The sequence below is a fragment of the Cibotium barometz genome, chromosome 51 (assembly GCF_041138505.1).
Source record: "Cibotium barometz isolate CiBa-2024 chromosome 51, ASM4113850v1, whole genome shotgun sequence".
In the NCBI taxonomy this organism is placed as follows: domain Eukaryota; kingdom Viridiplantae; phylum Streptophyta; class Polypodiopsida; order Cyatheales; family Cibotiaceae; genus Cibotium; species Cibotium barometz.
In genome coordinates, this window is record NC_141096.1 from 43,271,105 (window position 1) to 43,293,466 (window position 22,362).

Here is a 22,362-nt window from a genome sequence, read left to right on the forward strand (position 1 = left end):
GTCTCTGTGCACGTAGAAATGGCCTATTCGCGTTGTGGTGATTCTATCTTAATACACAAAAATAATTCATTCAGAATATCGCTTTTTTAGACGAACCTTAAAATTTATATTAAGTAAAAAGAGGGAAGAAACTAGTCCAACGTACTAAATGCAAAAAAGTTTTTTTTTTCACACGGAGAAGCTTAACTCCTTACCAACACTGCAGATTCACAGAGAAGCCTAAACCACAATGAGGTCCGTCATATATTGAATTAATTCTTCATCTCTATTTATCACAGTTGCCATTAGTTCTTTCTTCTTGTAAATCAGCTTCTTTGACTCCATAACTCTGATTTCTTCCATGGTATTATCCCCATCATTGTCTATCTTATCCACCACAAACACGTTCAATTCTTTGATCTCATCTAGCAACACTTCTATCGTATCCTTTAGTGCACTCTGCATCTGCAGAATCAAGAGCTATTCAGTCCCTGGAGAATATTAAACTGTTTTTTAAATAGCATCATATTTCTACTAATCCATGCATTCCACAGAAAGACTAGTCTGATTACATTCCATATTTTAATAGAACACCCATTAGCGTCTCCCAACAAGAGCTCTTTCTGGTTAAGCTCTTGTGGGTGATTGGGATATATGCATTGTTGTAGAAAGAATAGTGCTGGTTGGACTTTCTCATCACAAGAGATAAAGGATAGCACCGATTTGATATATGAGATGTTGAGGAATATATTTTCACTAGATATGCATGAGCCGATGGCTCTTGTTCCAAGTTAAATTCCACTTCTACACATCTAGGCCACCAATTTGACCTAATCCAGCCTCTAAGAACATTAGCTGGGGGCAGGGGCCATGATTGAGACTTATTAAAGCTGGGGACTAGTAAACTTGAAGCTAATCTTGCAACATTTCAATGGGAAGAGAGAAAGAAAGTTTATCTTTCTTCAATGATCTTTCTCAACAGACAGAAGGCAGCCTCCTCCTTCACCGCCATTATGCCCAGACTGCAGTCTTGTCCAAGTTCCTTGCCTTTGTGTAGTACCCTGAGGAGCCACCCGACTTCCTTCTCCCCCATGAAAACATTGCTTTCTGATGAAGACATGTGTTTCTTATTGAAGTGGGATGGAAGAGGGACAGAGAGGATTGGAGATTAGAGTGTCTTTCGAAAGTGGCTGTCTTTACAAGAGAGTCATGTTGACGTGCCATGCCGACTCATGCATGCAAGGGGTCATGTCCGCCATCATTGGAAGGGGTGGCATTGAAGCAGCTCATGTGATGGCATGCTTCTTCAGAGTCCGAGAAGATCAATTGTGGCATTTGTGCCCCCATCTAGGCAATGCCCCGTTGGCATCAGCGAATGATAGGGGAGTGCCTAGTAGCCCCCCCAAGGCAAACCTAGCGTGCGAATAATGTGACAAGGAGCTTCTGGTTTGGTTATTGTTGGAGAATAGGATGAACCCTAATCAAAGAAAGTCTTACACCATAGCTCTGTCTTGTCCTCCCTTCTCTCATGACACCTCTTAATCTCATTGTTCACGCTACTTGGTTCCAAAATATCTATTTTTATTATTTTTAAATTTTCATACTATTACTTTCTCACAAATCACCACAACCTGATAGTGCTCCTTCGACATGGGAGAAATGACCTATTCGCATTGTGGTGATTTATATAGAACTGCTCAGGGCAATCGGTGACCCCAGTCTAGGAAAGAAGATGGGTTCATTTCTTTTAAAGAAACATAATTGCTTACAAGACATTATCTAGTTTAGAAAAGATTTAAGACTCACTGATAAGTCTGTGTCGATTCAACTGTCGTGCTAGGGCCCCCGTAACCTTGTAGTATTTCTATAAGAAATGATACAATGCCTTAACTATAGATAGGGAAGCTGAGGAGTGCATAGTAGGCGAAGTGTATGCAGTTATGCATTGCCAAGCTGCCTTTCCAAACTAGAGTCCATACTACTCGTAGTAGCTGAATAGCTCACGCTGAGGGGCGCTCTAAGACAACAATTGTTGGATGGCCTTAATGCACGGAACGTAGAGGCATTGCAATTTCTAGGCCCCAAGGTCACAGACTCGATCGTGCTGCCTATTCTTTCATGAGTGTTTCTTATTTTAGTTAGAGACATTTATTTGTACAATCGTGCTGCCTGTTCCTTTGTAAAAGCAGGATTGATCTATTTCTTTTCTTGTAGAATGATTGTAGGAAATTTGCCATTTCCAATGCAGAGTCATGTGCTTCTGGCTGCTGGACCCACTGTTGTCGACATGCCTACATGATCCAACTGTCACATTTTTTAATATCTTGAATCGTTCCCTATTGACATGGATCCCCTCGATGTGGTTTTGTTGACTTACCACAAAATATAAGTACCAGTATAATTTTTATACACGATAAATTCATTATGATCTTTTTGTAAGCCTTTAAGGTTTTTTTAGAAGCCATTGGAGGTTGGTCTTTTTTGACCTTCACGCCAAAGTTTGTTACTTAGCTAACTCGATGATAGTAGGCTACCATGGACATGTCCAATTGTAAGTATTTCTATTAGAAATATTGGAAACTCCAACCCGTTAAAACTTTTAAATATGGAATATTTAATGAGCTTGTTTTTTAAGTTTGTTAAGAAAATGTTGAATGCCTCGGAGGCTTTGACTCAAGATAAATTTTTGGATATACAAATAAGTAGAGTAGAATCTCCAACACAAACCGACTACCACTCATGTGGATGGAGGGTTTGCCTAAATGCAAAATTGCTCATGTAGAGGACTCTTCAACTACAAGATAATGTAGGTTCTAGTAAATTAGTATTTATTTTCTTATATATTTTGCATTAAACGCTTATCCCACTTTATATTATTCTTCTAGAGTCCACCATTGGGAGCCTATTCAAGTTTACATGTTAGTGTTATGTACACATTATATGTGCATATACTAGGAGGCTAACCCACCCTAGGCATGTGAAAATAGGAGCATGGAAACAAGCTCTAGTGGGGCAAGGGTTAGGTCTAACCTTGGGTTGAGGTTAGGGTTAGGCAACCAAGGGTCACACATGGACATGGAGAGTCAAGTGTCACTTGAGGGCCCTCCTATATAATAGGGACATGGGGCACACTCAATGGAGGTTCTCTTGTGTAGAGCTTTGTGTCTATTCTCTTGCCATTTCAAGCTAGAGCTAACTGCTACTGGAGTAAAGTCATATCTCTTGGTGGTATAGGACACTGAGGTAAGATATGTGATGCTTCATTATATTTATGTGTGCATCCTTGGGCTTGGGGCTGGTTGGGTGGATAAGTATATGCCTGGTTCATGCATGTTTATTAGCTAGAGGGATATTTAGGGTTTTAACAGTGGTATCAGAGTGGTCTCTAGTTAATTTTTGATTTTTTTCTCCTCTTATTTTTCTCTCATTATTCCAAAAACTTTAGCATTTTTAAAAGTAAAATTTAACATTTACTAAGCAAAAAAAGTTTTTTTTTGTTTGTTTTTGTGGTCTATGTGTTGGGAGCATCAATATGGTGGTTGGAACGTGGTGCTTCTTGACTTGGATGACGTATTGACGTTGCGAGAAAATTTTGTGAGTGGAAATGCTATTTTTCTTTATTTTTATGGTTAAAATAAGCATTTACAGATTTTTTAACCCACAATACTGCACATGATAATGTGGATATTTTGCTAAAAAAGGATTCCTCTATATTTGAAATAAATTTAGGAAATTTTTCCTAATTTTTAGGACATTGTTTAGACATTTTATGGTAAAAAATATTTTTAATGCATTTTTTACGACTTTCCCGCGAGCATGCTATCAAATTTCTGCCAATTTTCTACTCAAATGCAGTAGGGGCCAGCATATGGATGCATTGGGTTCTCTCCCATGTGTGGCATTTTTTCCATGTCTCAAATCCGAGTTTTCTATCATGTTCTTCTCCCTTGTGTGAACACCTACCTCTTAGGTGGGGTAGATTTGATTAATATTAATCATGATTAGTAAAAGAATTAGGATTAAAACTTTAATCACATAGAGAATGGAGAGTGGAGAAGAAGAATTGAAGGAAGAGAGAGAGGATATGGAGGATGAAGTGGGGGAGTGAGCTCTATGGGGTATATGCATGAATAGGTGGTACACTAGCTACCAGATTTTTCAGGGTTCAGAGCTGGGAGGTAGCTCAGTTGGTAGCCATAGGAGTGTTGGGAATTTTAAAAGACTTCAATAAGTTTTTTATTTTATTCAATTCAGGGTGCAAAGGAGTGGGGGCACTACCTTTGCATGTCTCACAACCATCATGAGGAGTGCCCGTCTCGGTTGCAGCAGCAGCAACAGCAGGGGCCCTCGTCTGGGGGGAAGCCTGCCAGCGTGGAAATTTGAGGAGTGCCCGTCGGTTGCAGCAGCAGGGGCCCTCGTTTGGGGGGGAAGCTTGCCAGCGTGGAAATGCTAGAAGCTTTGAGAACAACAACAAAGCAGCCGAGAGGGAGGTCAGACAACACCAGGACACACAGGAGAAATGCTGCAGGCAGAACTTCCTCCCCCACTTCTTCTCCTGCTTCCTCAGGCTTTGAATCTTCCCCAGAGCCATCCCCAGCCAGGAAATCTCGCAGGGTGCTAGCTTCCTCCTCTCCTTCCTCAGCTGCTGCTGCTGTGCAGAAGCAGCAAAGGCCAAAGGAGCTATAAGAAAGGGGCATTATCCTCTTTCACCCGAATCACCTACTACACCAAGCAAGAAGTTCAACATGCAGCTGGGCTCAGATGCCACTCCAAGCATAGAGGTGAGCATCTTTACACATGTTGTTGTGCAACCAATTTTTGTTTAGGTGCCTGGCTTGTGTGAATTTTTCTAGAGGTGTGTTGCACATGCATGCTAGGGTATTACCATGCTGTTCTAGGGGGTAATGGAGTGAGTGTGCTCACAATGTCATCCATGAAACAATGTCCCTATTGAATACCTTACAAAACAAATTTTTCTAGAGGTGTGTTGAAACATGCATGCTAGGGTATTACCATGCTATTCTAGGGGGTAATGGAGTGAGTGTGCTCACAATGTCATCCATGAAACAATGTCCCTATTGAATACCTTACAAAACAATTTTTTTGCTTCAATGATGACTCCTCACTTATCGTGTATTGTAATAAGTGTGTTGCATACCAAAACATCCCTAGAAAAATTCAAGCTATGGGCAATAGTGCTTTATTGAGTTTTAGTGACACTACATTGCATATTGCATGCTAACAACACACTGGAGAATACATTTTCTACACCTTTGATACTCCCGCACTTTCTATACATGCGCACAAGAATTGTTAACATAAGCATACTTGTAGCCTCGTGCATATATATGGAAGGTGCATGTCCAAAGCAAGCAGGTCATACATGAAAATATGTTAGCAACATGTGTTGGACTGATTCTAGTTGTGCTATGGAATGTTGCAGGGCAAATCGCATTGGTACCCTCCATATGTCCAGTTTGAAAGAAAGTCAGTTTTCTGTACGACCAAAGCCCAAGCACATGAAGTCTACGGTCTTTCAAATTCTGGAGTGGATGCACGGACATTGGGTGAGGCTAATTTTACAGATGCAGATTGGCTATCATGTTTTGATGAGGTGCCAAGAAGGGGCAGTAAAGTAAAATGTAGGACTTTGAAGCTAGAGTTGTGGCCCAGGTTCTACACCCTTTTTACTTCGGTAGATCAGGAACCTCCCAGCAACTATGGGATGGAGGTGACCAAGGCATTTGCAAGAGGTTTTCTGCATGAGTGTACAAAAGGGCCAGTAGATTGGGCTTTATTTTCTGAGAGCATGATAGCAGCTATGGATGCAAAGAAGCCACTGATGGTCTATTTTCCATGCTTCCTCTGCACCGCATACCTTTAGGTTTGAGCAGGTGAAGCCTCTTGAGCAATCGGAGACAGTAAAAAATATGCATGTGGACTCAGAGGCAATTGCTGTGTTGGACGGAATAATTGAGGTGCTTGAAAGGAAATATGCTCATGCCCTGTCAGAGCTCAACAAAGCTACGAGAAAAGTTGACAAGTACAAAGCGGATATGCATCGAGATGAAGGGGAAGAGCTCCTGGTTAGTAGTAGTTTGAAAAGACAGTTGGAAGATGCACAATCTGAGTTGCAAAAGGTTGAAAATGCGTCAGACCCAGCAGATGATGCTGGGAAGTTACAGGAGCTGAGGATGAAAGTGGACAGATTGTCGCTGACCATCCAAACTGTGGATGGAGTTGTTATGGGTACTGTTCCTGCTAGTGCGGGCTAAGAGTTTCTAGAAAATGCAAAACAAATAGAGATGCATGTGCGTGCTCAGGTGGGTTTTGTGAAAGACATGCAGGCAAGAAGGAACAAAGTGTTCCTATCCTTGCCAACACCTAAATTACCACATGCAGATCTAGGCTTATCGGATGCACACAATATTTGTTCTGCTTGTGGATTGGTCATGTATGATGCAGATGGTCTTTGCATGTTTATACTTCCTTGTGGTCATGCTTATCATATTTATTTTTTTGCTTCACCTTGCTACAAGCAAAGAGATTTGCATGGCTATGGGATGCACGCAAATGATCTCGCCTGCTACAAGGCCACATTGATGCCCCCGGTTATGCAAGGGAGTCACGAAGCACAGTACCCTCCATGGTTCCAAACACTGCTGCCAAATCGTGCTTTTCCCACGGTACGTAGCATACCGTTATTGTCTCTAACCCTTGTCTGCATTACTGGTTTTTTTTTGTGTACCTTTTTGTAAGGTGGGTGAGGGTAAGATGCATGTGGATAAATGGTACCACCTAGAGTTGTCATTTGTAGCTGATTCTGGTAGCAAGGTAGCTATCTTATGCTGCTTGGGAGCTACTTAGATTCCTAGTAGCTACCTGGTAGCTACCTAGAAAGGCTGTCAGCTACCCTTAAAAGCCTGATAGGCTACCCTTTCAAGCCTGATAGCTACTCTTTGAAGACTGGTGTTAACCCTTGAAAGCTTGGTAGCTACCTTCAAAGCCTGTCAGCTACCCTTAATATCCTAAAAGTTACATTTGGAATCGTGGTAGTTACCTAGTAGCTACCTTCCAGCTTTTCAGCTACCCTTAAAAGCCTGAGAGCTTCCCCATGGAAGCCTGGTAGGTACCTGGTAACTATCCTTGAAGCCTCTCAACTATCCTTAAAAGCCTGATAGCTACCCTTTGAAGCCTGGTAGCTACCTTAGGAAGCCTAACAGCTACCCTTGGAAGCTTGGTAGCTACCAAGGGATGCCTAAAAGCTACCAAGATATGCTTGAGTCTTCCATGCTAAAAGCTACCAAGGGATACCAAGATGTTAAGGCATGCTGAAAGCTACCAAGGCCTCCAAGGCAAGCTAGGAGGTTTGAAGGTAAGTATGATAGCTTCTAGTATGTAACTTTTGTACCTGGAATCGATAGAGCTTGTGTTAAGTTGTGAGGGTTTACTTTCAATTTGGTATGGTTTATTGTCTACTAAGGTGGAAAAATATTTTCTAATGATTGAATTTATTTTTGCAGATAATGAGGATGCCAAAAACATTCAGCCAATGGATGAAGTTTTTTCAACACCAGGTTGTAATGTAGAAAATTTACAGTTGGACACAAAACTTGAGACCGTGGTAGATTTCTGTGGAAAAATAAGGAACCTGATCCAAAGGATGACACTATCAAGGAGAGAGAACTTGTGGACTTGGGTGTAGAAAGTCCTGTAGATAGTGACATGGACAAGGAGAATCATCAAGAACAGAGTCCTTCACTGCTAGAAGCCTTTAAAATGTTGAAAAGGGGAAGAAAGAGGAAAACGAAAGGTTGTGTTCACCAAATTGTTGACATTTTCTATTTAATGAATGAAAAGAGTACGACTATTTTGTTTCTTATATATCTCTCATTGTTATGTATTTCATTCAGTTCTTTTCCAACGTATGAAATTTATCATTGCAGACACTGTCAGTGTGGATGGACTAGCTGAAATATCTGGCAATGTCCTCAGAAGCCAGAATGGTGATACACTACAAGATAGTGATAAAGTGCATGATGGTGTAAATAAAGTGCAGGATGGTGATAAAAAGCAGGATGGTGGTGATAAAGTGCAGGATGATGGTGAAAAAGTGCAGGATGGTGGTGATAAAGTGCAGGATGGTGATAAAAAGCAGGATGGTGATGATAAAGTGCAGGATGATGGTGAAAAAGTGTAAGATGGTGGTGATAAAGTGCAGGATGGTGAAAAAGTGCAGGATGTTGATACAGTACAGGATGGTAATAAAGTCACAGAGGAGGATAATGATATCTGGGAAAAGGCGAGTTTTTGGTGTTTTGTCCAGACATCATGCCTTGCAGCCATAGTACAGAATGCAAGGAAAACACGGGATTGTGGTGTTTCTATGAAACAATGCTGCTGACATGCTAAGATAGATTAAAGCACAGGCTGCTAGTTTTTATGATGCATTTCAGGGGAAAAGTGAGGTAAAAGGTGAATGTGGGACTGAAAAGGACAGCTCTCAGAGCTCAGGAAATGACCCAACAACAAAGAACTGTGTTCAAGGAGCATTATGAAACACAAGACACAGCTTCAGTGGAGGGTGATGTAAGTGCCCATATTGCTCTTGATCAGAAAGCATCAGAGTTGTTTGAAAAGCATGAGTAATCAGAGAACTAAACTGAGAGATGATATCGAATCGATTGCAGCAGGTAGTGTGAGACATCCTAATGCAAAGATGTATCGTGCCTGAGCGGATCCAACTAGCCCTTCATTTCAATTACGGCCAGCTTTAATTTTGGATCTCAATGGAGTGCTACTCTCACAATGGTTGACTGCAGATATGCACAAACCCCCCTATTGGAATATGCTTGAAGTGACAGATATGGGTGGCAGGAAGTTGCTAGGGCAAAAGCATGATGCTGAGAGGTTTGTGCAATGGTGCTTGGAACGCTTTGATGTCTTTATATGGACTTGTGCTAACAAGGTCAATGCAAACAGAATTTTGAGGTGCTTTATGTCTTTTCACGTCCACTGGTTCAAAGGTGTGCTTACGCAAGAGTTCTGCACAAAGGAGACTAAGTTCCAGAGAATTACCAAGAAACCAAAGTTTTATAAGAAGTTGACCATGTTTTGGGAGGGTTATCCTCAATATTCACCAACAAACACTATCATGGTGGATGATAGCGAGTACAAAACTTTATGGAATCCTCAAGGAACAGCATGTATAGTAAAGAAAATGGAAGATCAAGACCCTATGGAAATGCAGGATTATCTTACGATAGTCCTCAGAGGCTGGCTTGATACATGGCTTGGTGTCGAGGATCGCGTCACCTATACTATAGATACGCCGCTACAATCATGAAAGATGATGATAGCATAGCTGTGCAAAGGAGGTGGATGGACGAACATATGAACGAACTGTAGTATAGCGAGACTTGTGATCAGCCCATTATGTTCCCAACAAACTAAATGTAAATTTTTATTATGGAGTCCACTTTGGAACCTTGTATATGTTGCAGAAGTGTTCTAACTGACATAATGCGATGGCCGTTTTTGCACTCTTGCAAAGCTGTAGACTGAATATGTGAGATCCCTGTTCCCACCGCGCAACGGATTCGGGGTACTAGCAGCGGAAGTAGCACTTCTTGCGCGGGGCAAGGTCCCACACTTGGGGCCTCGTCCACGGATATCCGGACAAAAGACTAATTCGTTGGTTTTTCCAAAACCGAACCCGGAAAAACTTTCCTTATCCGGAAAGCACGGGCGATTCCTCCAGGATGACTTTTTACTCTAACGTAGTCAAGACCATTAGTGATCAAACTGATCCGACTGCACCTATAAAGATACTCGGTTAGATCAAGGAAGAAACTTGCACTTGGATCATTGGGATCAACGCTTTTTTCCCCATCAAGAGGCACAGCCATTGATTCCTATCCATAGAACAATTACTATCCGGGATTTACTTTATCTATCGTAATAACAGAAATTGAGTCTCGATTTACGGATCCATCAGTCTAGCCTAACCCCATCCAGTCCCATGGGTTAGCCAACCGCCCAATCACTGTAGTGATGGGATCCAATTAAGAATTTGGTTAGGTTTTGTCCCGGGTACCAAGGGAAAGAGTTCCAAGACCCCCTAGCCGGAAGTTCATGCAAACATAAAACTAGTCACACCACTTACACACCCAATATGAAATTGCCTTTTTCTTAGCATCAGTTAACTTTAAAACAATCCTTTAATGAAACCATTATGTCACTGATGACAATCCTCAAAGTCTCTGGTTGAATTCTTATTTCTAGTCATTCATTCATCGGTATACTTATGGCATCATTGGTAACCAGAACGCTCACCACCTGTTCACTCAGGGGCCTTTTCCATAGTTCCTAGCTCATAGTAACCGGCAATATATTCATATAAATAGAATGGAATCTCCGTGGAAGATCAGCAAGATCAACCCACAAATCCATATAAAAGAGCCATGGACTCATCCGTTGAGGACCAACAAGGTCAATCAACCAGATCCATGCCCGGTTTCAGAAAACAACTCTTACTCCTTGTTCCAATATCTTCCACGACGCACGTGTGGGTATCTTCAGCGACCCAGAGCCCAAGCACCGTATGGTCAGCACCCTCTAGGATCCTTCACAGGTGACCTAGCGCTTCACTCATAGGCCGCTTCCTTGTATTGGTCCCTCATCCACTGTACCGGAAGCTCACCATTTAAATCAAACCGAGGCTGGTCAAGACCTCGCTCGACCTTTCTACGCGAGACGTCCTCCATTGACTCTCCGTCAGCAGTTGCAACTTTATCAGATTGGTCTCCATGACCTTAATCCACAAGACGGTCAAAATGCTTCCCCAACATCCTTGACATAAAACAGTCATTTACAAACAGGTCACAAAATACAGTTTCTATATCGAACTCTCGTCTTTCCACATTATCCCTCCTCAGTCCACATTACTTATTCCACATTCCATTCATATGTGTACTCATTCTCATCCATTCACTCATATCGACGACACATTTTTTCACATACACATTCACATTCATTATTCTACATACATATCCATGTTCGTACATCCACATCACACATCCAATCCCATATCTGCATTCATACATACACATCCATACATCCACATCCACATCCACATTCACATCCATACATCCACATCTACATGCATACATCCATTTTCACATCCTCATTCATACATCCACATCCACATACATACATCCACATCCGTATCTACATCCATACATCCACATCCACATCCACATCCACATTCACATTCATACATACACATCTACATGCATACATCCACATCCACATTCACATCCGTATCTACATCCATACATCCACATCCACATTCACATCCGTATCTACATCCATACATCCACATCCACATTCACATTCATACATACACATCTACATGCATACATCCATTTTCGCATCCTCATTCATACATCCACATCCACATACATACATCCACATCCACATACATACATCCACATCCGTATCTACATCCATATCCACATTCATTCATACATCCACATCCACATTCAAATTCATACATCCATTTTCACATTCCCATTCATATAACCACATACGCCTTCACATCTATTCTTTTACATCACATCCATTCTCGCCCTATCACAATCCATATACATCTTATCCCATCACATACACTTCTTACCTCATCCCATACACATCTTATCACATCTAAACTCCTCTTATCACATCCTAACTCATCTCATATGCATCTTATCACATCTTATCACATCTTATCACATCTCATACACCTCTTATCACATCCTATCACATCTTATCACTTCTTAACTCATCTTATCACATCCTAACTCATCTCATATGCATCTTATCACATCTTATCACATCTCATACACCTCTTATCACATCCTATCACATCTCATACACATCTTATCACATCCTATCACATCTCATATGTCTCTTATCACATCCTATCACTTCCCATATAGAATACAAGAGAATTCTTATATTTGATATAAGATTTCTCTACACATTTATTTATGCATAAATTCCATTTAAGGAGACTAACACTTTCGAAATAAAAATCAATCTTTTATGCATCTTCCTATGCATAAATTCATTTTAAATGAAAATGACACTTTTGAAGTAAAATTCAATCTTTTATGCATCTTCCTATGCATAAACTCAATTTAGATGAGAATTGACGCTTTTGAATTAAAAATCTATCTTTTATGCATCTTCTTATGCATAAATTCAATTTGGATGAGAATAACACTTTTGAATTAAAAATCCATTCTTTTATGCATCTTCCTATGCATAAATTCAATTTGGTAGGAATTACACTTTTAGAATAAAAGAATTTCTCTTATGCATCTAAGTTATGCATAAAATCCATTTATGATGAAAATCACACTTTTAGTATAAAAAGAATATCTTTTATGCATACCTCTATGCATGAAATCCAATATGATAAAAGTAACACTTTTATAATAAAATAATCAACTTTTATGCATACCTCTATGCATGAAATCCAAATATGATAAAAGTAACACTTTTACATTAATATAATAATCTTTTATGCATACCTCTATGCATGAAATCCAAATATGATAAAAGTAACACTTTTACATTAATATAATAATCTTTTATGCATACCTCTATGCATGAAATCCAAATATGATAAAAGTAACACTTTTATATTAAAATAATAATCTTTTATGCATACCTCTATGCATGAAATCTAATTATGATAAAAGTAACAGTTTTACATTAATATAATAATCTTTTATGCATACCTCTATGCATGAAAATCAATTATGCATAATATACAAATCAATTTCTCTATGATTACAATGAATATCTTTCAATTAATGTAGGATGATAATTTCTAGAATATGGTAGGAAGTCCTCTTTTCATGCTTTGAATGAAATTATTTTATGTGTAATTTTTATAAAAATTTTGCCATAGCTCCGCTGCTATGACTGATAAATCTCAATTTTTCTAAGGGATAAAGCTTATCATTAAGGAAATAATTAGAATGATCCCTAATTGGATCATTAATCCATAATGGATTGAATCATCAATATTCATGAAATACATAAACTAAAAGCATAGAAAAAAATCCATTAATTTGGCCTCAAGCATAGATTAATCTTGGATTAAGAAAAAGCTTTATGAAAAGCTTCATTTGGATTGAGAATGGGTCATGAGTATGACCATTTCTTGAGTGAGAGAGAGAAATTACATAAAAAACCATTAGAATTAAGCATAAATGGAAATTTATGTAATTCTTAATTATCATTAATCAATTTATGTAATTCTTAATTATCATTAATCAATTAACTTCAATAGCATTCGTCAAATTATGTAACTCTTCACTACCATTCATCAATTAACTTCAATAGCATTCAAAAACCATTCCAATTAAGCTTCTAAAGCTTGAGAGGGGTTGAGAAGAGAGAAACATTGAGAAATTATAGAAAAGAATCAAAATTCACCATTTACCTTACAAATTGCTTGATTCTTTATTCACGGTAGAGGTCCCCAACCAATCAATTGGTTTAGTATGTTGATGGAGCCACCAATGGGGATTGAAGAAAGAGGGAAGCTCCAATTTCTCCAATTTGGATAGAATTTTAGAGAATAGAAGAAATTAGCATTATTTCAGCATAACTCTAGTATAGTAAAATTCTCCTATATTTTTCAAAGGATTCATGTTCTATTTATAGAAGAGGGAAGCTCTAACCAAAGCTAATTGATTTCTAGAATTTTCTAGATTTCAGTTTGGTTAAATTTAGACTAGATTTGGACCTAGTTTGGTTACTTTTTGATTCGGTTTGGTTCCATTTTGATTTGGTTTGGTTCAAGAGAGAGGAGAGATAAAAATATCACATTATTTTTTAGTTTAAAACTCATTCAAGCATGTGAAGTATGCACCTCATTAAAGGGACTCCCCTTCCTTACATATGTGTCAAAATGGAATCATTATACCCAAAATATCTCATATTTTTGATATTACTCATAGTTTCTTACTAATAAACCTTGTTGTACATAGACAACTCTTCATCGTATGTGAGCATTTACTCATTTTTGGGTATTTTCTTTTACAAATTGGATTTATCTCCTCCCTACACATGGATTGATGCTATTGGCCCATAGGAACCTTAATTGGACCATAATCCAAAAATTTCTGAAAATCTAGACCCTTAGGCTAAGGTCCTTTATACCCATTTCCAATAAATTCCAATTGCACATTGAAAAGTTCTTTTTGAATTTCTGTTTCAGGGGAATTCATTTTAATAATATGAGAAATTTTTCTATCTAAAAATATTCAAAATTTGAATATTCTCTCTCTAGAATATTTTCTCTCTCTATGTCAAAATAGGTAGAGATAAGATCTTTTATATTTCTAAAGAGGGGATTGATTACAGGGGAAGATGCTGGACATCTTGAGAGGCTGGGGAGGAATCTTACAGGATATATAAGTTATTATCTTGATTACAGGTATCATTTAGTCTAAATTTGAAACACTGGTATAATGTAAAGTTTTTCAATTTCTGCTACAATGTTTTTGCACTACTAAATTTGAAACACTAGTATAATATGTAGACTGCTACCTTGGTGCTACCTAGGTGCTTGCATGCTACTACCAAGTGCTACCCAGTTCCTGCGTGTACTAGTATACTGGTGGGTGATAGATTTATTTCCAGATGTTGCTAGGTTAGTATGAAGATGCTTGGTTTATTCCTCCCAGGTGCTGCCAGGCTAGTATGCAGGTGCTACCATACTACTACCTGCTTGATACCGTATCACTATTTTCTGCTATCTTGGTGCTACCTAGATGCTTGTAGCCTACTACTAAGTGCTACCAAGGTCCTCCTGCTAGGTACTGGTATAGTGGTATACTTTAAAGAAGCTCATTAATTGTGCATCTTGAGCAATATGGTCATGCCACATCATAAGACCCATAGTGTAAAAGAATACCTTGACATGTATGGAATGTGCCTAGTAGGATTTACCATGTACCACAATTTGAGTATCCCTAAGAAAGATCAGGCAAGTTTTATTATCATTCACAGACACCCACAAGCCTCGTGTGGCTCTTGGTGACCCTTGCTTGCAAGAGATCAGCATGAGTAGATGAGGATCCAAAAAAAACAAGTATGTCCAAAAAAGAAACAGCTTGAATTATTTTCAGCAAGCTATACATCAAAGGGAGTGGTATTGTAAATAACCTCATATGCTTCTGGGGAAATCAAAAATCTCATCCCACGTCCTTGAACCTTTTCCATTGGGAACTTGATGGATCTTACAAGGTGGGATGGCAAAATAGCTTCAAGCTTGCGCCGTAATAGCTTATACTCATAGGGATTTCATTTTGCTTGTTTGTACCATATTCCCTTGACAACATATGAACCAGCAAGGCAAACATTCCCCCAACCATCTGTTAGCTTAGTATCAGATTTTTGCTTCTAAGCTGTCCATTTCAAGACATAAAAATCTGCAAGCTCCTCATTGTCATGAGGAGCTATGATAGCAAAATTGTCACCAATGCAAAGTGCATCACTCAAAGCATCATGGTGTCCTTCGTATGCAAAATCTTCAACTTCATTAGCACCTCTGACATCTTCTGAAGGTTCAAGGGTAACATACTCCCACTTCTTGACATGTGACTTCCTAGAGCACCTCCTCCAAAGGCCTTGCATACAAGAATTGCAAAAGCATGATAGCTGCCTGCATCTGAGAGCTTTTCCATTTGTTAAAGAGTAACTTGAGACACAATGTATCCCACGAGCGCCATCCACAGAATTGAAATCCCACTTCTTGCTTCTATCCACGTCGCCTTCCTTAAATTCCCAAAACACCCTGGTAATTGGTTTTACTTTGGATGCATATGTGGCAGCAGCCCCATCGCACTTGGTTTGCCTTAAAAAGGCAACCACATCCTCTGCACATTGCAATTTTCTACAGTCTGGCTTAAGCTGCTCTTGAGTCAAATATCTTTTGATAACAGCACCTGCACCATCATGTTCACCCTTCCCATGACCAGATCCCGAGAAATGATGTGTCATCTTTAACCCTGTGAGAGTCCCATACCGGGCAACAAAGTAGAAAGGCCTCTTTGCCTTAAACTGCGAGGCTACCCCGTCTGACCACACCCACCAATGCTCCTTGAGGGATAAGCCTAGCTCTTTCAGCCATCCATGATGGAGCATGAAGCAATGTTGAACAAAAAGAGTATCATGAATTTTATCATCAGAAATGTAAAAATGATAATACTTTTGAAGACTTCCTGCAATCTGCACATATGTGATATGGACAAATATTGTAACTTGGCAAGAAAACCAATGCATTGATTGAATCTCATTTTGTTCTTTGAATGTATAATTTTCAGCAAAGTCTACAACTGAAACAACCACATCATCAGGAAATACATGTAGACACTCTTTAAATTGCTCAGCTTGCCATCTGTAGATAAAGTTGTGCTTTATGAACTTTTGTAAGTGATCCCTAAAGAGGTCAAATAGTTCCCCAGGTTGCATCTCCTTGTGGGAGAGAACTTTTCTTTTCTTTTTCTTGCCAGAATCTGTTTCACCAACTTGAATGTCTTCAAAAATCTTCACCTTTATTATGCGTATGCTACTTGATTCCTCCATAAGACATGTCGAAAGCTTCTTTGAGGGTCCACAAGATGGGCACTCTCCCATCAAACACTTCAAAGCAAAGAAGTCTGAATTGCTAGGCTTCAAACACAATACTGATTCCCACAAATTTGTAAGGCTTGAGTAAGTTTGTGTGTGAGCTGTGCATTTTTCTCCAACACCAAAAATGTTACATTGACATATACACTCTTTTCCATGCACACCTGGACCAGCTTGGCATAAATGGTTGATAGCATCTCGTAAGAATGACATCTCGACATGTGTGATGCAACAACAACTGTACCGATCTCGAAGCTTGCGTACAAAATAAGGCTTCAGCTTTTCGAATGCTCTTTGGTGAATCTGTACCTCTGGATGACTCTGTTTGAAAGCAAGAAAGAATTCTACCTGCAACAATAAATCAGCACAATAAATCAGCCTATGAACAACATATATAGCTTATAGAAGTCAAAGAATTAGAACTAACTTGGTAATTTAGAAATTTTTCATGCCAGAAATAAACAATAGCTTTTAGGTTAAAGGTTTGGAACAATAGCTGCCATGTTAAGAGTGGTAGCTATTTGGTTAGAGTGGACGCCACCAGGTAGATAAGGTAGCAACCATGTTAAGAGTGGAAGCTACTAGGTGAACAATGGTGGCTTTTAGGGACAGAAAGGTAACTACCAGCTTTGGAACAGTAGCTGCCATGTTAACAGTGGTAGCTACCTATTAAGAGTGAAAGCCACCAGGTAGGTAAGGTAGCAATCATGTTAAGAGTGGAAGCTACCAGGTTGACAATAGTGGCTTTTAAAGACAGAAAGGTAACTACTAGCTTTGGAACAGTAGCTGCCTTGTTAACAGTGGTAGCTACCTGTATAGAGTGAGAGCCACCAGCTAGGTAAGGTAGCAACCATGTTAAGAGTGGAAGCTACTAGGTTGACAATGGTGGCTTTTAAAGGCAGAAAGGTAACTACGAGGTTTGGAATAGTAGCTGCCATGTTAACAATTGTAGCTACCTGTATAGAGTGAAAGCCACAGTAGGTAGGTAAGGTAGCAACCATCTTAAGAGTGGAAGCTACCAGGTTGACAATGGTGGCTTTTAGGGATAGAAAGGTAACTACCAGCTTTGGAACAGTAGCTGGAATGTAAACAGTGGTGGCTACCACCACTCTTAGCATAGTACCTATCATCAAGATACCACTTGAATCACTCCCAGCCTCATGCCTATGAGCTCCAAGCTTGGTAACTGAGCTCCAAGCCTGGGAGCCACCACTCTTAGCATAGTACCTACCATGAAGATACCACTCTTATCAGCTCCCAGGCTTGGAGTTCATTGGTATAACAGAAATCCTAACCTGATGCTTCTAGCTCTGCTGGCCTAATAACATATCAGCTTGAGAAAAACCTTTGCTACCAATCTGTGAGCCTACCACCACCTTGGTGGCTTCCTTTGCTAGCCACCTTTACGAGGATGAAACTGTAATTGAAAGTGGTAGCTATTTATTTACCATGGTAGACTAGTATTACACACTATGAAGCTGGTGCCTAACTTCAGCCCTGTACTACCAACCACAACCAAGAGGTAATTAGGGACATTTAAAAAGTATGGCATAACAAGGAAGACAAACCTGAGGTTGTTCAAGCAGATGCACCGGATGCTTCTCATACAGCTTTCATCCAACACGACATACATCCTTTTTGTTTGGCGACACACGTGTATTGTTTGTCCAATATGCAATGACTAAATCTTTCACTTCCTCTGTGATTATACTTCTATGTTGTCTTTGTTGCTCACACAAATGCAATGGCAGCTGTGAATACTGTTGCTTCATTTGAGATCTAGCTGCATAAAAATTCCTTCGATGAACTCCAAGTAGCCTTGATGCAGCTGCTATATTTGGTTTTCCACTTGTGGAATTCATGACCATCATGATACTTGCCCGATTAACAAACAATTCCCTAGAGCTTTTTGGTCTTTTGACAGCCTTTAGGGTATTGTGTAATCCATGGAGCAAGAACTTATGATCCTGTGTGGATTCCTCAGCTTTGTGACAATTAAGAGATGCACAATTAAATTGTACATCTCTTAAAGCTAGATGGTTGAGTATACTTGTGTGACGATCTCACCCTTTGCTTTATTGTCAAGACCCTGTGTGTAATCTGTGAAACACTTAATCACTTTTGAAGTAATCACCTTATGTTTTGTGATGCTGAGCCTCACTTGTGAGTCACTGGTGACTTCCTTGACTTTAACTTCTCACGATAAGCACGCTTCCGGCCTGTTTCGTACTCCCTGATTAATTTTGATTTGCATGGTGCACACTTGAAGGAGCCAGCACATGTACATAAGCTGCTTTGAACATCTTCTGCTTGTGCAATTAGAACTATTTCCATGTTGAAAAAACTCCTTTTGATCAGTTCAACAAGTCGAATGTGCTCACTTTGTGTGGATAGCATGAGGCTCTTAAGAGAGTCAGACCTGTCCACCATCAAAACTTCGAAGACACTGTAAGATGAGATGAAGGTAGCTGTCCATAAGCCCCGTACTACGCAGCTACTGCAATGCTTCTAATTTCTGAGAAGGGCTGCTTGTAACATTGTCTATTTTTTTGATCTGGTGGGCTGTGACTGGTGGCTTGGGCCGCCCTGGCTTGGCTGGTGCCTTGGCCGAGCCTTGGCTTGTTCGGCCCTCAGTTAAGAAATCCAGGAAACCTGCAATGCAAAAACACACACAGATGTGAAGTCGCCGTGGAGGCTTGTTTAAAGCAGAGAGAGAGAGAGAGAGAGAGAGAGAGAGAGAGAGAGAGAGAGAGAGAGAGAGAGAGAGAGAGAGAGAGAGAGAGAGAGAGAGAGAGATTCTTCTATAGAGGGGAAGGCTTACCACCAGCAATCACAAGACACACACACACACACATATGAAGTTGCCATGGAAGGTTGTTCACGGCAAGAGAGAGAGAGAGAGAGAGAGAGAGAGAGAGAGAGAGAGAGAGAGAGAGAGAGAGAGAGAGAGAGATTCTACTACCAAGACACACACAGACCTAAAGTCGCCATGGAAGCTTGTTCACAGCAGAGAGAGAGAGAGGACGTGGGGAGTACCGAAAAACGGTTCTTTTTCTTTTTCTTTTTTTAAACAACCCACTTTTTGCTTTGTATTAGATGGTTACTGTCAATGTACTAGCTGTGTCCCGGACATAGGTATTAAGTCCACCTATTTATGCATACACCCTATGCTCCTCTCCTCTCCCTCTCATTCGCACTCTCATTCTCACACGCTATCGAGGGGGGGTTCTACAGGCTACTAACGCACAACCCCCCTCACGTTTTCTTTAAAAAAAACTTTTAAAAAAGCTTAGCTCAAGCTTTATTAGCTTTTAATTAAAGGTTAATTAATCTTTGATTAAAGCTTTTAAAAAGAGGGGAAAAAATCTTCATATTCATGATATTGTTTTTGAAAAAAAAATCATGTTGAGCCCTTTGACCTTTGGGGTCCATTTTTTTAAAATTTTGGACCTTCCAAATTTCAGAGTTTTTTGTCTTTTCATTTTCTCACGACCCTTGACTTTCCGTATTCCGGGAAGATCTTTCGAGTTTTGGATTTTTTGACTGTTCGTATTCTAATGCGTTCGGGGTGCATTAAATTTTTTATTTTTTTTCCAAAAATTCATGGAAAATTAGACAAAGTTTATTTCAAATTTTTGGAATCAGTGAGCTTGCCGATCAAGGTCTTGAGTTCAAATTTCTCAAAGATGGCTATCATATTCAAGCCATAGATACGCATGGCAAGAGATTAATTTGGCGTTCCCCAAAGATGGTAAGCTTTACCCTCTTGGCACTACATCCTCATCAGCAAAAGCCCTCTCTCTACAACCATCAAAACCCCTGCAAAAGAAGAAACACTATTGTGGCACTATCGACTTGGCCACATTTCATCACATGTGCTTCACCAAATGAGGCATAAGCAGCTTGTCCTTGGGCTTCCCAAAGAAATCACACAATTAGCTTTTGTAAAGGATGTGTTGTTGGCAAAGCCAAACATTTTCCTTCCCCAAAATCAACTTCACGGACTTCTGAGCCTCTTGCATTGATTCACACAGATTTGTGTGGTCCTATGCAAACCACCTCTCTCACAAGCAATAAATATTAAGGTGGAGAACTAGCATGACAGGAAGATAAAGATATTAAGGTCTGCTGACAATGGTGGAGAATACATTTCCAATGCTTTCAAGGAGCATTGCCTTGCACATGGCATCCGCCCCATGAATTCACTATTCCCGATCATCCACAACAAAATGGGGTGGCAGAAAGAAAGAATCGGACCCTTGTGGAAACTGCTCGTCGCTCTATGCTCAGTGTGGCACATCTCTCTCATGCTTATTGGGAGGAGGCCGCCGCCACTGCATGCTATCTCCAAAATCGATGCGCTACCTCTACACTACATGGGAGCACCCCATAATCTCTCTGGTATGGTCATCCTCCAAATCTCGCTCATCTTCAAATTTTTGGAGCACCTGCATATCCGCTCAACACTGGTCCTCAAGCCAAGTTCGCGTGCTAAGGCTTCCAAAGTAATTTTTGTGGACTATGGTGATCGGTTTGGTCACCAGGCATACCGCCTACATCATCCCAACAGCCGCCACTTCTCCTTCAGTTGATCCGTCATTTTAAATAAAAGTGCTCTCACCAGCTGGGCATCCACTTCCTCCCTGTCCACCACTGCTTCACTAACCAATTTTTCCAGATTCACCTCACCGTGCTCGCTACTTCGCCGTCGGGTGCCTTCCCCCTCGTGTGGTTCACCTTCTCCATGCACTAAGCAAAGCGTCCATGTGCATCTTCCGTCCCTTCTCCCCACACCGCCTAGGTTGGCTCGACGGCTTTCTCATATGCACCCCCACTCGGCACATCACCCTTCACCAATCCATCCCAACCTTTTCAATATTGCCTCTCCAACTTCCACCCCTAGTTCATCGTCCCTTTCTGTTTGGTAGCTCCTACGGACTCCCCTACTTACCACACTGATCTGCATGGCGACTTGCTCACTAGCTAGCCGTCATGCTCACTCCACCGCCATACTACCTACCTCACACGTGGCATCGCCTGGCTCTACCTCCAAAACCCCTCCTCACTCGAGCTCGCACTTCACTCCGCTAGCTTCCATATGCAGTCCCTTGGCTCTGTATGCCCTCCATTCCTCACCTACGACATGCACCTCCTCGGCTCTGCATGGTCGCCCCTCATCTCCACTTTCACACCTACAATCATGCTCTCCTTCCTGTGCCCTGCATGGCCGACAATCATCTTCACCAATGTAGTGCCGTACCTCCCTCCACCATCTATTTCTAGAACCCCTGTGCTCTTTGCGCATAGTGCCTCTCCTCCGGCTCTATCTCCTCGCGCTTCTCCCATTCCCCGCGCTCGTGTTCTCTCCCTTGTCACCTTGCCTTGGTCCCTTCTACAATGGCTACCTCAGCCAACTCTCCTTCCCACTTCTCTCTTCATACCTCCCTCTCCAATCATTCACAGCTCCCATCCACTACCTCTCTTCCCCCCTGCTTCACTATTGACCGGCTAATCTACCTCTCTTCCCCCTTGCTTCACTATTGACAGGCCAATCTACCTCTCTTCCCCCTTGCTTCACTATTGACCGGCCAATTTACCTCTCTTCCCCCCTGCTTCACTATTGACCGGCCAATCTACCTCTCTTCCCCCCCTGCTTCACTATTGACCGGCCAATCTACCTCTCTTCATCCA

The 22,362-nt window shown here is 40.7% G+C and overlaps 1 protein-coding gene across 1 annotated transcript; it reads right to left on the reverse strand.

Moving 5' to 3' along the window:
- Positions 1-15,646: 15,646 nt before the first annotated feature.
- On the reverse strand, positions 15,647-21,417 carry LOC147609661 (uncharacterized). Its single transcript, XM_086787991.1, has 3 exons — positions 21,361-21,417; positions 15,853-17,019; positions 15,647-15,709 (listed from the first exon to the last, which is right to left on the reverse strand). Exons 1-3 carry the CDS (start codon positions 21,415-21,417, stop codon positions 15,647-15,649), a joined length of 1,287 nt encoding a protein of 428 aa, XP_086644117.1.
- Between the last annotated feature and the right edge of the window lie 945 nt (positions 21,418-22,362).